The sequence below is a fragment of the Eschrichtius robustus genome, chromosome X (genome assembly GCF_028021215.1).
Source record: "Eschrichtius robustus isolate mEscRob2 chromosome X, mEscRob2.pri, whole genome shotgun sequence".
Taxonomy (NCBI): Eukaryota; Metazoa; Chordata; class Mammalia; order Artiodactyla; family Eschrichtiidae; genus Eschrichtius; species Eschrichtius robustus.
In genome coordinates, this window is record NC_090845.1 from 66146080 (window position 1) to 66160870 (window position 14791).

The 14791-nt window shown below is 38.1% G+C and overlaps 1 protein-coding gene across 1 annotated transcript in view; it reads right to left on the minus strand.

Moving 5' to 3' along the window:
- ABCB7 (ATP binding cassette subfamily B member 7) overlaps positions 1–14791 on the minus strand; it is a 143224-nt gene that overhangs the window by 73438 nt on the left and 54995 nt on the right. The window contains exon 2 of the mRNA XM_068533725.1: positions 1816–1893. Within this exon, the coding sequence (XP_068389826.1) occupies positions 1816–1893 (78 nt within the window). The remainder of the gene's footprint in view (positions 1–1815; positions 1894–14791) is intronic.

The window sequence follows — 14791 nt, forward strand, 5'->3', positions numbered from 1 at the left end:
ACTTTCTCTAAATAGTTTTTGAAATTAATGTTTAAAAGATTTAACTTGTAATATACTTCTATTCGACTTATACCAGCTTTCTTACCGTCATTTGCTACTAAGGTACTGTGTAGCCTGTAACTCTCTCATTGGCAAGTATATAATACAGTTAATTAATTCTATCCCACTTGCTTTCCATGCGTATAACATTTTTGCTTTACAATTTAATATAGTTGATCTTACATAACTGATTCTTTTTCTTATTATTCTGGCTTACAAATATATATATTTAGAAACAAAGTACAATTTACTTCTTCACAGTCTATCTTATGCTAGAGTAACCTGCATACATGTTTTGTCTTTACTACTATATGGTAAATTTCTTAAGATTAGAGACAGTCTCTTTTATCCTTGTATCTCCCATGGCCCATACCACAGTGTCTTTGTACATGGGCTTGTTGAATTAGCTTATAAAACAAAGCTATCTATAAATTTCCCAACTAGTCTTGAAAATATGCAAATATCTTGCCTATTATAATTTTTTAAAAGGCCCTAGATTACTGCTCAGGTTAGAAAAATATAAAAAGTAAATCATTTGAGAAAATATAGTAGTTGAAAAGATAGTAAAGATTAGGCTTAAAATTTAGGCTTGCTAATTTTAAAGTGTTTCCTCAAAAAATTACTTAACTACATGGATATAATAATGCTTCTTCAGTAGCCATAATAATCAATAATTAATGAACAAAGGCATAGTTTTTTACAAACACAAACGTGTATCAATACTGAATCCTAAGAGTTATCAGCTCTGGACCAAGCTATGAAAATGGAATTACAGAAAGCAAAAGTGCCTTCTTGTTCTCACCAGTTGAGACCCAAAAAGTAATTGCCATAAATGGGTTACTGATTTTTGGATCAACAATCTTGAAGCATGTTGAAAGGGAAAACATCAAAAGGTAATATTTAGTGTGACAATGTCACTTTGTGACATTTTTTTTCCCTCGAAAAGACTGAGCAATGTTACATCAAGGGGTCTAGTAAATAACACGGAAGATAATGAGGTCTTCAACACAGCAAAAGATTAAAATATAAATATACAGTGGTGTTATAAACAATGAGAAGATGGAGCACCTTAACTTAAAACTTTAATTAAATAATGGAAAATCTAATTCATTTCTACAGCTTCTGCATAAATTAGAACAATGCTTTGTACCTTAATGGCAAATAATTGTTAATCAAAAAGAAAAAATAAAGGAAGTACTCAGGACTTAGACTGTCTTCTAATTTTCTAGTCTTTCTATCTTGGAGATTTATTTGCCTCACTTTAAAGCACTGAGAATTTTTAAAGGCGTCTTTCAATTACATTAGCAATGAAAAATACCCCTCATCAACATGTAAGCTCACATGACTTTACCCCACAGGCTCTAATAAGCTTACAGTACCTTGATATTCTGATATTTGAACATCTTCTAAGGTAAAGAAACTTTAATCACTTGAAAAATGTACAGCATTCCATATATCACATACAAATTACCAGGATAAATTTAAGCGTCAACAAGCTGCCATTACATTTATAAAAGCTTTCTAAAAACATTACTCTAGTTGGCATTGATCTCAAGAGATTCAGACAGATTTCTTCAGGAGTAGAAAAATATCAAGATTTCTTTCTCCATTTCCAGTAGCAAAAACATATCTTCTTATTCATCTTGCCAGTACTTAGAAAAAAAATAAAAAGGGAAATTATTTGGAAAATATAAAATATGTAGTATAAATTGGAAAATGCTCCAAGGGCTTACACCTTTTTCCTAGCTATATGTAGAAGTGTCTGCTTCATCTTACCCTTGTAGCGTCTAATAACTGTCTTGAATTGCCTTTTCCTAGTCTCTGCCATGTGGTATGTCTTAATGACTCTGAGATCTGCAGAAGAGAAAAAAAAAGAGGGAAGAAGTTTCAGAGTGGACAGTTAATGTTCACAGATTTCTTTTATTGTCCATAAACATACATAAAACTACTAAAACCATAGCCAATATTAGAAAGATGGTTATGTTTCTAATACATACCTAAAAAGGTAAAAAATAAAATGTGTGGTCCAGATATAAAGTAAATTATATTACCCATTAAAAGTGTCAAATTGTACTTTCTTTTTACCCTCTTTCTCTCTAGGTTTCTCTTTGTTTCTGAAAGCCTCCGATGAAGTCTTCAACCCCATTTCTTTCTTAAATGGCTTCTATGATCTTTTCAAACACTCCTCTCTTTACTGTATTTTATTATGTTCTACCTTGTGTGTGCTCCCTCTTTAGTCTTAATGTGAACGCTAAATTTAGATACTGGTCACAAGATCACTTTTGCCAAGGTTTGTAACCAGGTGATGGATTCTTGGGCCAATTTTTTGTCTTGATAATATTCCAGAAGTGGAGTTGAAAGAAAGCAGAATAAAAAATAGACATCTGTAGAATGGACACACATCCTTCTAAAATGCACCATCAATTTAGTGAAGAAAAATTTGCTTCTTAGGTCAAGAATCTCTCAAAAGGCAGGTAGTACTTAGGTTTTCCCTAAGCTATACATGAGTTGTACAAATGGATTAATGTCATTATATAAAAGTCAATGTTGTATACTGCAAAAGAGCAAAAATTAAATCAACCAAAAAACAACCTCCATACACACAAAAAAGCTAACCAAATTATTGAGAAAATTAACTCAGTTGTTTTCTAGAATGTAATGAATGGTAGCAGTTTCTGTTTATGTATACTTGTAAATACATAAGGCATTCCCTGAATTATAAAAATTTCAAAAATACTAATAGCTATTTGCACACTGTCTTGCCAAACCCAAGCTCCTACAACATGCCATGTACCCTCAAACCTCTATAAGCCTTCTACTGTCAATGATACCTTTCTGGTGCTTAACTCAATTGTTTTCCTCACTGTCTTTCACCCTACTCAGACCTCATACAAGCTTTACTCCCTCATTTTCCTATTTTTCATAAGCCCCCAGTTCAAGTAACTATATTTCAAGCAAGATCTCGCATATGTCTGCACATGCATATGCAATTTAATCTTCTTTGCCTTTCAAAATTTACCCAGCTATCTCACAATGACTATCCACCTGCTTTATTCTCTCTCGAAACGTTGCCTATATATGGCCAATAGGTAAAAGATAAATGTTGATGACACATTTAAATTAACAGCAAAAACATACTTTCTAAAATGATATTGGTCAAAATAAAGATAATTTATCAAAAAATCTAAGCCCTTGAAAGTACCCATAAAACCCCTTCAAAATTTCTAGCTATCTCTATCCTTCTCTAATCAAACCATGTTTCCCTTATGCATCAGGATTCAAGGTAAATAATTTTTAAGTGTTCACATTCAAACTGAACTTTTATTACTAAGATAGCATTGTAAAATTATGAACTATATCAGGCATATAAAAAGCTCAGAAAACAATATAATGAACACAACATGTATTCGCTACCCCACCTAAGAAATAACAGATAAAAAGAAAGCCCCTGACATGCTCCTCTACAATGCCATCTCCTTCCTGTTCCCCAGAGAAAATCAGCATTGATTATTTAAAACATCTTTCATTGCAAAAGCAAAAACAAAAACAACAGTCACATAATGTGTTAACTCCTTTTGAGGGCTAGTCCCACCACTAATTAAAATATTGTTTCTATGGAAAAAAATGTTCTGACTTCTAAACAACAGACTTACAAACACTTCTGAAACACAATATATTTGTAAGTTAGGGATTAACTCTACTTTTACAACTCTGAAGGAAGGGGTTTATAGCAAAACAAACAACAACAACAACAAAAAACTTAAATGGAGGAGGGCAACAAGGGAAAACAAGATGATTAATTCTTTGAAACTTGATTTGAAAATTAGAGGGTTGGCCTAGATGCTCTCTAAGGTCCCTTTCAACTCTAAAATTATGTGATTTTTATGGAATAAAGTGAAAATGCTTCAGTTATTACTTGGATTTTAAAAATCTTAATTGAGAAGCTTGTGTTTATTTCTTCAATAAATCTAGCCTCTGAATTTATTTATAACACCATCCCTCCAAAGACACACACAGAAATAAATCATATATTACTGAAAATAACAGACATGACTACTGTTCACAGATACCATACAAATGCAGTATTCTGAAAATGACAATCTGCCAGTCCATTTGAAGAGGCATGTAAGTTAAAACACTGGAAAGTCATGTTTATTTTACCTAAAAAAAGAAGAAATTCTGGAAGAACCTAAAAGTCAAGGATTCTGTGGCATCCAAGCATAATAATGTACGCTCTCATCTAGAACAGAACTATCTGTCCACTAATTAATAAAAATATTAATCCTCGATAGACAATTGCATAGGCACAATATCTTGCTCTGTGTAGACATTCAATTATTATTTACAAAAATTTTATCAGCACTAAAACCATCAATCTAGCAGACAGAACTACCTCCACATAAATGAGACTAAGATTCAAGCATCGGAGGCTAATAAAATCAAAACCTATTCCATTACAATTGCATTTTTCCTTTAAGGTAAAAATTCAATTTTACTAAAAATAATCCTATTAAATAACTCTTTAGTGATTACTAAATATGATTGCATCCTTTTTTAGAATAGTTAGCTTTCATAATACAAGTTATGTTCAGTGTTTATGACACTTGAAGAATTACCTAATAATAAACAGAGATTAAAGCGCAATTTATAAATTGTCAGCCCATCAGGAATTTTGGAGTCAATTATATATTCTGCATTCCTGAGGCTTTGGAAACAGAACTAAGTTTACAATTACCCATCCATGATGCATGTAATGCTTAACAGTATCAAACAGTCATGCATGAATATTGTTATCATCTGATCATTATAAGCCTAAAACATTTAAAATTAAGCTCTTGATACATTTTTAAAGAGAAACATAATTTAAAATTACATTTAACTTACTTTAAAAGTTTAAAAGTCTGAAATAAATGTTATTTAAACTTGGTTTTCTTCCCAACTTCTTAGAAACTAGCTGTGGGGGGAGGGGTATGGAGAAAAGGAGAGGAAGTAAGGGGGGAGGTGGGTGGGGGACCTGAGGGGTAAGAGGAGGAGAGGGAGAGGAGAGAAAATGTTAGACTGACTTCTTAGATTTTGTAATTATATTTCTCAACTGTAAGTTGAAGGATAAAAGGATTTCCTTCATTGTGTTAGATATTCAATAAATGTGTGTTGAATGAATGAATAAAGGAATAAATAGCTCAAGGATCTTGGGCAGCTCGCATCACCTAAGTATTCATTCATTAAACCACAAAACCGGGGTTCACAGAGAAGATGGCGGAAGAGTAAGACGAGGAGATCACCTTCCTTCCCACAGATACAGTAGAAATACATCTACACGTGGAACTGCTCCTACAGAACACCCACTGAACGCTGGCAGAAAACGTCAGACCTCCCAAAAGGCAAGAAACTCCCCACGTACTTGGGTAGGGCAAAAGAAAAAAGAAATAACAGAGACAAAAGAATAGGGATGGGACCTGCACCAGTGGGAGGGAGCCGTGAAGGAGGAAAGATTTCCACGCACTAGGAAGCCCCTTCGCGGGCAGAGACTGTGGGTGGCAGAGGGGGGAAGCTTCGGAGCCACGGAGGAGAGCGCAGCCACAGGGGTGCGGAGGGCAAAGCGGAGAAACTCCCGCACAGAGGCTCGGCGCTGAGCAGCACTCACCAGCCCGAGAGGCTTGTCTGCTCACCCGCCGGGGTGGGCGGGGCTGGGAGCTGAGGCTTGGGCTTCGGTTGGATCGCAGGGAGAGGACTGGGGTTGGCGGTGTGAACACAGCCTGAAGGGGTTAGTGCACCACAGCTAGCCGGGAGGGAGTCCAGGAAAAAGTCTGCAGCTGCCGAAGAAGAGGCAAGAGACTTTTTCTTCCCTCTTTGTTTCCTGGTGCGCGAGCAGAGGGGATTCAGACCGCCGCCTAAACGAACTCCAGAGATGGGCGTGAGCTGCGGCTATCAGCGCGGATACCACAGCAACAGGGGAGCAGAGGAAAAAACGGAGAGATTCCTGCACAGAGGCTCGGCGCTGAGCAGCACTCAGCAGCCCGAGAGGCTTGTCTGCTCACCCGCCGGGGCGGGCGGGGCTGGGAGCTGAGGCTCGGGCTTCGGTTGGATCGCAGGGAGAGGACTGGGGTTGGCGGCGTGAACACAGCCTGAAGGGGTTAGCGCACCACAGCTGGCTGGGAGGGAGTCCGGGAAAAAGTCTGGAACTGCCAAAGAGGCAAGAGACTTTTTCTTGCCTCTTTGTTTCACAGCGCACAAGGAGAGAGGATTCAGAGTGCCGCCTAAACGAACTCCTGAGACGGGCGCGAGCCGCGGCGATCAGCGCGGACCCCAGAGACGGGCATGAGACGCTAAGGCTGCTGCTGCCGCCACCAAAAAGCCTGTGTGCGAGCACAGGTCACTCTCCACACCGCCCCTCCCTGGAGCTGGTGCAGACCGCCACTGCCAGGGTCCCGTGATCCGGGGACAACTTCCCCGGGAGAACGCACGGTGCGTCTCAGGCTGCTGCAATGTCACCACGCCTCTGCCGCCGCAGGCTCGCCCCGCCTCCTCTGTACCCCTCCCTCCCCCTGGCCTGAGGGAGCCAGAGCCCCCGAAGCAGCTGCTCCTTTAACCCAGTTCTGTCTGGGCGGGGAAAAGACGCCCTCAGGCGACCTACACGCAGAGGCGGGTCCAAATCCAAAGCTGAACCCCGGGAGCTGTGCAAACAAAGAAGAGAAAGGGAAATCTCTCCCAGCAGCCTCAGAAGCAGCGGATTAAAACTCCACAAACAACTTGATGTGCCTGCATCTGTTGAATACCTGAATAGACAACGAATCATCCCAAATTCAGGAGGTGGACTTTGGGAGCAGGATATATTAATTTTTCCCCTTTTCCTTTTTTTGTGAGTGTATATGTATATGCTTCTGGGTGAGATTTTGTCTGTATAGCTTTGCTTTATAATAGCTTTATTTTACTTCACTATATTATAGGCTCTTTCTTTCTTTCTTTCTTTCTATTTTTTCTCCCTTTTACTCTGAGCCGTGTGGATGAAAGGCTCTTGGCGCTCCAGCCAGGCATCAGGGCCGTGCCTCTGAGGTGGGAGAGCCAACTTCAGGACACTGGTCCACAAGAGACCTCCCAGCTCCACAGAATACCAAACGGCAAAAATCTCTCAGAGATCTCCATCTCAACATCAAGACCCAGCTTCACTCAACGACCAGCAAGCTACAATGCTGGACACCCTATGCCAAACAACTAGCAAGACAGGAACACAGCCCCATCCATTAGCAGAGAGGCTGCCTAAAATCATAATAAGGCCACAGACACCCCAAAATACAAAACCAGATGTGGACGTGCCCACCAGAAAGACAAGATCCAGCCTCATCCACCAGAACTCAGGCACTAGTTCCCTCCACCAGGAAGCCTACACAACCCACTGAACCAACCTTAGCCACTGGGGACAGATACCAAAAACAACGGGAACTACGAACCTGCAGCCTGTGAAAATGAGACCCCAAACACAGTAAGATAACCAAAATGAGATGACAGAAAAACACACAGCAGATGAAGGAGCAGGGTCAAAACACACCAGACCTAACAAATGAAGAGGAAATAGGTAGTCTACCTGAAAAAGAATTCAGAATAATGATAGTAAGGATGATCCAAAATCTTGGAAACAGAATAGACAAAATGCAAGAAACATTTAACAAGGACGTAGAAGAACTAAAGAGGAACCAAGCAACAATGAAAAACACAATAAATGAAATTAAAAATACTCTAGATGGGATCAATAGCAGAATAACTGAGGCAGAAGAAAGGATAAGTGACCTGGAAGCTAAAATGGTGGAAATAACTACTGCAGAGCAGGATAAAGAAAAAAGAATGAAAAGAACTGAGGACAGACTCAGAGACCTCTGGGACAACATTAAACGCACCAACATTCGAATTATAGGGGTCCCAGAAGAAGAAGAGAAAAAGAAAGGGACTGAGAAAATATTTGAAGAGATTATAGTTGAAAACTTACCTAATATGGGAAAGGAAATAGTTAATCAAGTCCTGGAAGCACAGAGAGTCCCATACAGGATAAACCCAAGGAGAAACACGCCAAGACACATATTAATCAAACTGTCAAAAATTAAATATAAGGAAAACATATTAAAAGCAGCAAGGGAAAAACAACAAATAACACACAAGGGAATCCCCATAAGGTTAACATCTGATCTTTCAGCAGAAACTCTGCAAGCCAGAAGGGAGTGGCAGGATATACTTAAAGTGATGAAGGAGAAAAACCTACAACCAAGATTACTCTACCCAGCAAGGATCTCATTCAGATGTGATGGAGAAATTAAAACCTTTACAGACAAGCAAAAGCTGAGAGAGTTCAGCACCACCAAACCAGCTTTACAACAAATGCTAAAGGAACTTCTCTAGGCAAGAAACACAACAGAAGGAAAACACCTACAATAACAAACCCAAAACATTTAAGAAAATGGGAATAGGAACATACATATCGATAATTACCTTGAATGTAAATGGATTAAATGCTCCCACCAAAAGACACAGACTGGCTGAATGGATACAAAAACAAGACCCATATATATGCTGTCTACAAGAGACCCACTTCAGACCTAGAGACACATAAAGACTGAAAGTGAGGGGATGGAAAAAGATATCCCATGCAAATGGAAATGAAAAGAAAGCTGGAGTAGCAATTCTCATATCAGACAAAATAGACTTTAAAATAAAGAATATTACAAGAGACAAAGAAGGACACTATATAATGATCAAGGGATCAATCCAAGAGGAAGGTATAACAATTGTAAATATTTATGCACCCAACATAGGAGCACCTCAATACATAAGGCAAATACTAACAGCCATAAAAGGGGAAATCGACAGCAACACAATCATACTAGGGGACTTTAACACCCCACTTTCACCAATGGACAGATCATCCAAAATGAAAATAAATAAGGAAACACAAGCTTTAAAGGATACATTAAACAAGATGGACTTAATTGATATTTATAGGACATTCCACCCAAAAACAACAGAATACACATTTTTCTCAAGTGCTCATGGAACATTCTCCAGGATAGATCATATCTTGGGTCACAAATCAAGCCTTGGTAAATTTAAGAAAATTGAAATCATATCAAGTATCTTTTCCGACCACAACGCTATGACACTAGATATCAATTACAGGAAAAGATCTGTAAAAAATACAAACACATGGAGGCTACACAATACACTACTTAATAACGAAGTGATCACTGAAGAAATCAAAGGGGAAATCAAAAAATACCTAGAAACAAATGACAATGGAGATACGACGACCCAAAACCTATGGGACGCAGCAAAAGCAGTGCTAAGAGGGAAGTTTATAGCAATACAAGCCTACCTCAAGAAACAGGAAACATCTCGAATAAACAACCTAACCTTGCACCTAAAGCAATTAGAGAAAGAAGAACAAAAAAACCCCAAAGCTAGCAGAAGGAAAGAAATCATAAAGATCAGGTCAGAAATAAATGAAAAAGAAATGAAGGAAACAATAGCAAAAATCAATGAAACTAAAAGCTGGTTCTTTGAGAAGATAAACAAAATTGATAAACCATTAGCCAGACTCATCAAGAGAAAAAGGGAGGAGACTCAAATCAATAGAATTAGAAATGAAAAAGGAGAAGTAACCACTGACACTGCAGAAATACAAAGGATCATGAGAGATTACTACAAGCAACTATGTGCCAATAAAATGGACAACCTGGAAGAAATAGACAAACTCTTAGAAATGCACAAACTGCCGAGACTGAACCAGGAAGAAATAGAAAATATGAACAGACCAATCACAAGCACTGAAATTGAAACTGTGATTAAAAACCTTCCAACAAACAAAAGCCCAGGACCAGATGGCTTCACAGGTGAATTCTATCAAAAATTTAGAGAAGAGCTAACACCTATCCTTCTCAAACTCTTCCAAAATACTGCAGAGGGAGGAACACTCCCAAACTCATTCTACGAGGCCACCATCCCCCTGATACCAAAACCAGACAAAGATGTCACAAAGAAAGAAAACTACAGGCCAATATCACTGATGAACATAGATGCAAAAATCCTCAACAAAATACTAGCAAACAGAATCCAAGAGCACATTAAAAGGATCATACACTATGATCAAGTGGGGTTTATCCCAGGAATGCAAGGATTCTTCAATATACGCAAATCAATCAATGTGATACACCATATTAACAAATTGAAGGAGAAAAACCATATGATCATCTCAATAGATGCAGAGAAAGCTTTCAACAAAATTCAACACCCATTTATCATAAAAGCCGTGCAGAAAGTAGGCATAGAGGGAACTTTCCTCAACATAATAAAGGCCATATATGACAAACCCACAGCCAACATTGTCCTCAATGGTGAAAAACTGAAACCATTTCCACTAAGATCAGGAACGAGACAAGGTTGTGCACTCTCACCAGTATTATTCAACATAGTTTTGGAAGTGTTAGCCACAGCAATCAGAGAAGACAAAGAAATAAAAGGAATCCAAATCGGGAAAGAAGAAGTACAGCTGTCACTGTTTGCAGATGACATGATACTATACATAGAGAATCCTAAAGATGCTACCAGAAAACTCCTAGAGCTAATCAATGAATTTGGTAAAGTAGCAGGATACAAAATTAATGCACAGAAATCTCTTGCATTTCTATACAATAATGACGAAAAATCTGAAAGTGAAATTAAGAAAACACTCCCGTTTACCACTGCAACAAAAAGAATAAAATATCTAGGAATAAACCTACCTAAGGAGACAAAAGACCTGTAGGCAGAAAATTATAAGACACTGATGAAAGAAATTAAAGATGATACAAATAGATGGAGAGATATACCATGTTCCTGGATTGGAAGAATCAACATTGTGAAAATGACTCTACTACCCAAAGCAATCTACAGATTCAATGCAATCCCTATCAAACTACCACTGGCATTTTTCACAGAACTAGAACAAAAAATTTCACAATTTGTATGGAAACACAAAAGACCCCAAATAGCCAAAGCAATCTTGAGAACGAAAATTGGAGCTGGGGGAATCAGGCTCCCTGACTTCAGACTATATTACAAAGCTACAGTAATCAAGACAGTTTGGTACTGGCACAAAAACAGAAATATAGATCAATGGAACAGGATAGAAAGCCCAGAGATAAACCCAGGCACATATGGTCACCTTATCTTTGATAAAGGAGGCAAGAATATACAGTGGAGAAAAGACAACCTCTTCAATAAGTGGTGCTGGGAAAATTGGACAGATATATGTAAAAGTATGAAATTAGAACACTCCCTGAGACCATGCACGAAAATAAACTCAAAATGGATTAAAGACCTAAGTGTAAGGCCAGACACTATCAAACTCTTAGAGGAAAACACAGGCAGAACACTCTATGACATACATCACAGCAAGATTCTTTTTGACCCAGCTCCCAGAGAAATGGAAATAAGGACACAAATAAACAAATGGGACCTAATGAAACTTAAAAGCTTTTGCACAGCAAAGGAAACCATAAACAAGACCAAAAGACAACCCTCAGAATGGGAGAAAACATTTGCAAATGCGGCAACTGACAAAGGATTAATCTCCAAGATTTACAAGCAGCTCATGCAGCTCAATAACAAAAAAACAAACAACCTATTCCCAAAATGGGCAGAAGACCTAAATAGACATTTCTCCAAAGAAGATATACAGATTGCCAACAAACACATGAAAGAATGCTCAACATCATTAATCATTAGAGAAATGCAAATCAAAACTACATTGAGTTATCATCTCACACCGGTCAGAATGGCCATCATCAAAAAATCTAGAAACAATAAATGCTGGAGAGGGTGTGGAGAAAAGGGAACCCTCTTGCACTGTTGGTGGGAATGTAAATTGATACAGCCACTATGGAGAACAGTATGGAGATTCCTTAAAAAACTAAAAATAGAACTACCATATGACCCAGCAATCCCATTACTGGGCATATACCCTGAGAAAACCATAATTCAAAAAGAGTCATGTACGAAAATGTTCATTGCAGCTCTATTTACAATAGCCAGGACATGGAAGCAACCTAAATGTCCATCATCAGATGAATGGATAAAGAAGATGTGGCACATATATACAATGGAATATTACTCAGCCATAAAAAGAAATGAAATGGAGTTATTTGTAGTGAGGAGGATGGAGTTAGAGTCTGTCCTACAGAGTGAAGTAAGTCAGAAAGAGAAAAACAAATACCATATGCTAACACATATATATGGAATCTAAAAAAAACCAAAATTGTTCTGAAGAGCCTAGGGGCAGGATAAGAATAAAGACGCAGACGTAGAGAATGGACTTGAGGACACAGGGAGGGGGAAGGGTAAGCTGGCACGAAGTGAGAGAGTGGCATGGATTTATATACACTACCAAATGTAAAACAGATAGCTAGTGGGAAGCGGCCGCACAGCACAGGGAGATCAGCTCGGTGCTTTGTGACCACCTAGAGGGGTGGGATGGGGAGGGTGGGAGGGAGGGAGATGCAAGAGGGAAGAGATATGGGAACATATTGTATATGTATAACTGATTCACTTTGTTATAAAGCAGAAGCTAACACACCATTGTAAGGCAATTATACTTCAATAAAGATGCTTAAAAAAAACCCCACAAAACCATCAGGTTGAACTACATTGCTACAAAATTTGATGACTCTAGAACAGGGATTAGCAATTTTTTTCTCTAAAGGGCCAGAAAGCAAATATTTTAGAGTTTGCAGGCATATAACCTGTGTCACAACTACTCAACTCTGTCACTGTGGCACAAAAACAGCTGTGGCTGTTTTTGTGCCACACAAATGAATGAGTGTGGCTGTGCTCAAATAAAACTTTATTTACAGACACTGAAATTTGAATTTCATATTGTCATCTGTCACAAAAAAATATTCTTCTTTTGATTGTTTTCCCAACCATTAACAAATGTAAAAAAAATTCTTAGCACAGAGGCCTCGCAAACATAGGTGGCATCCTGAATTTGGCTCAATGGCCATAGATTGCTGATTCCTCTTCTAGATGATTTCTGAAATTCCCTACAGGCACCTCCTGCTCTGGATGACTTCTAAAATCCCTGCAGCCTCTAAGGATTCTGAGACGCCATAGCAAAACAAAAGAAAACACCTCCACAAAAAAATCACCACCACCACTGCTCTGGATGACTTCTAAAATCCCTGCAGCCTCTAAGGATTCTGAGACGCCATAGCAAAACAAAAGAAAACACCTCCACAAAAAAATCACCACCACCACCATCACAGAAAATCAACTCATGAACAAAAATTATCCACAGAATTCCCCTCTTCCTCAACCAGTTTTACTTTTATCTACCAAATTTTTACATCTCTGAGGGCATAACACCAGCAGCAAGGCCTATTTAGCAGTTTGTGCAAAAACTCTTCATAGTTTTTATGTTTGTTTAGGCAACTTCTGTGAAGAAAGTTTAGACCTTGTTCCCCATTCATATAAGAAACTCATTTATTATCACATTTTTGTCATCATGAAACCTGTTCTCTGCTTCATATGTTTCATCTAAGTGGTGTGAAATTCCATGCTGTTTGCTAATAAAGTAACAAAGAATTACAAGGCATTTGCCAAATTCAGAGCAATAAAAACTAATGACTGAATGTTAAAAAGTATTAAAAAAAAAAAGAAAGAAAAACAACAACAACAACAAAAACCTTCAGAACCAATTCATTTTAAATCATGAAATTAGGGGGAAAACGCATAAAGAGAACCTTATCACACTAAGAGTAATTCACCAAGGGCGTATTTTAGACACATTTAATAGTGAATTATTTCACTGGGCTCGTTCATTAGAACTTTAGGAAATTGGTATGAATCTCTCAGTGCTTCTAAGATTCCTAGCCCTATTGTGTTTGTGCACAGAATGGAGACATTACCATACATTTCACACTGCAGCTGGAATGCTCAGATAATGCAAAAGAAGTTGAGAAAGTGGAATTGGACCTATTTTTTTGCTACTTTACAGTTTCAACTTTCAGTCTTTATGTTTACTAATATGGATGTGGAAGAAAACTCTCAAGCACATTTCTTAACTTTAAGTTCCATAGCTGGACCATTTGAATCAGTAGCAAACCTGCCACTTTGTTTAGTTATACTTTTCTGTAAATGCTCTCATTTATGTTTGTTGCCTTTACAGATGTATCAGATTGCCACTGATGAGCAAACTACCTGGAAAATTACCCTCAACTCATACAAGATAGGATTTTCATTTACTTGGGTCATTCTGCAAGGCTCACCTATGCAGGTCATATCCAAAATACTTTAGCTTTCTTTATATGCACTCCAACAAAATCTAATAACAGGCAGTCCTTTGGTAGGAAATATGTGACATAATCTTTGCTTATTAACACAAGTACATACTAAAAGTACTGATATAAACATAAACTCAACTCCAGGGCTTACAAATGATACCTAATGAGTTCCTGCTGAGCACTAGATGGAAAAGGTATTTTGAAGAAGGTATTTGGTTTTGTGCATTTTAAATTCCTTTTGGCTTATCCATAGTCTCTTTCTAGCATGCTAAAAGTTAATTTCTGCTGCAGAGGTAGGTAAACACGCACATTTCAGGCTGATAGCAATGTGCCACTCCCCTCAACATGGGTAACTCCTCTTTATCTCTTTGCTACCTCCTTTTGCTCTCTTCTTATGTGTTCGTAGATTTCTCTTTCTCTTCTGCCTTTTTTTTTTGTTAGTTTAGTACTGC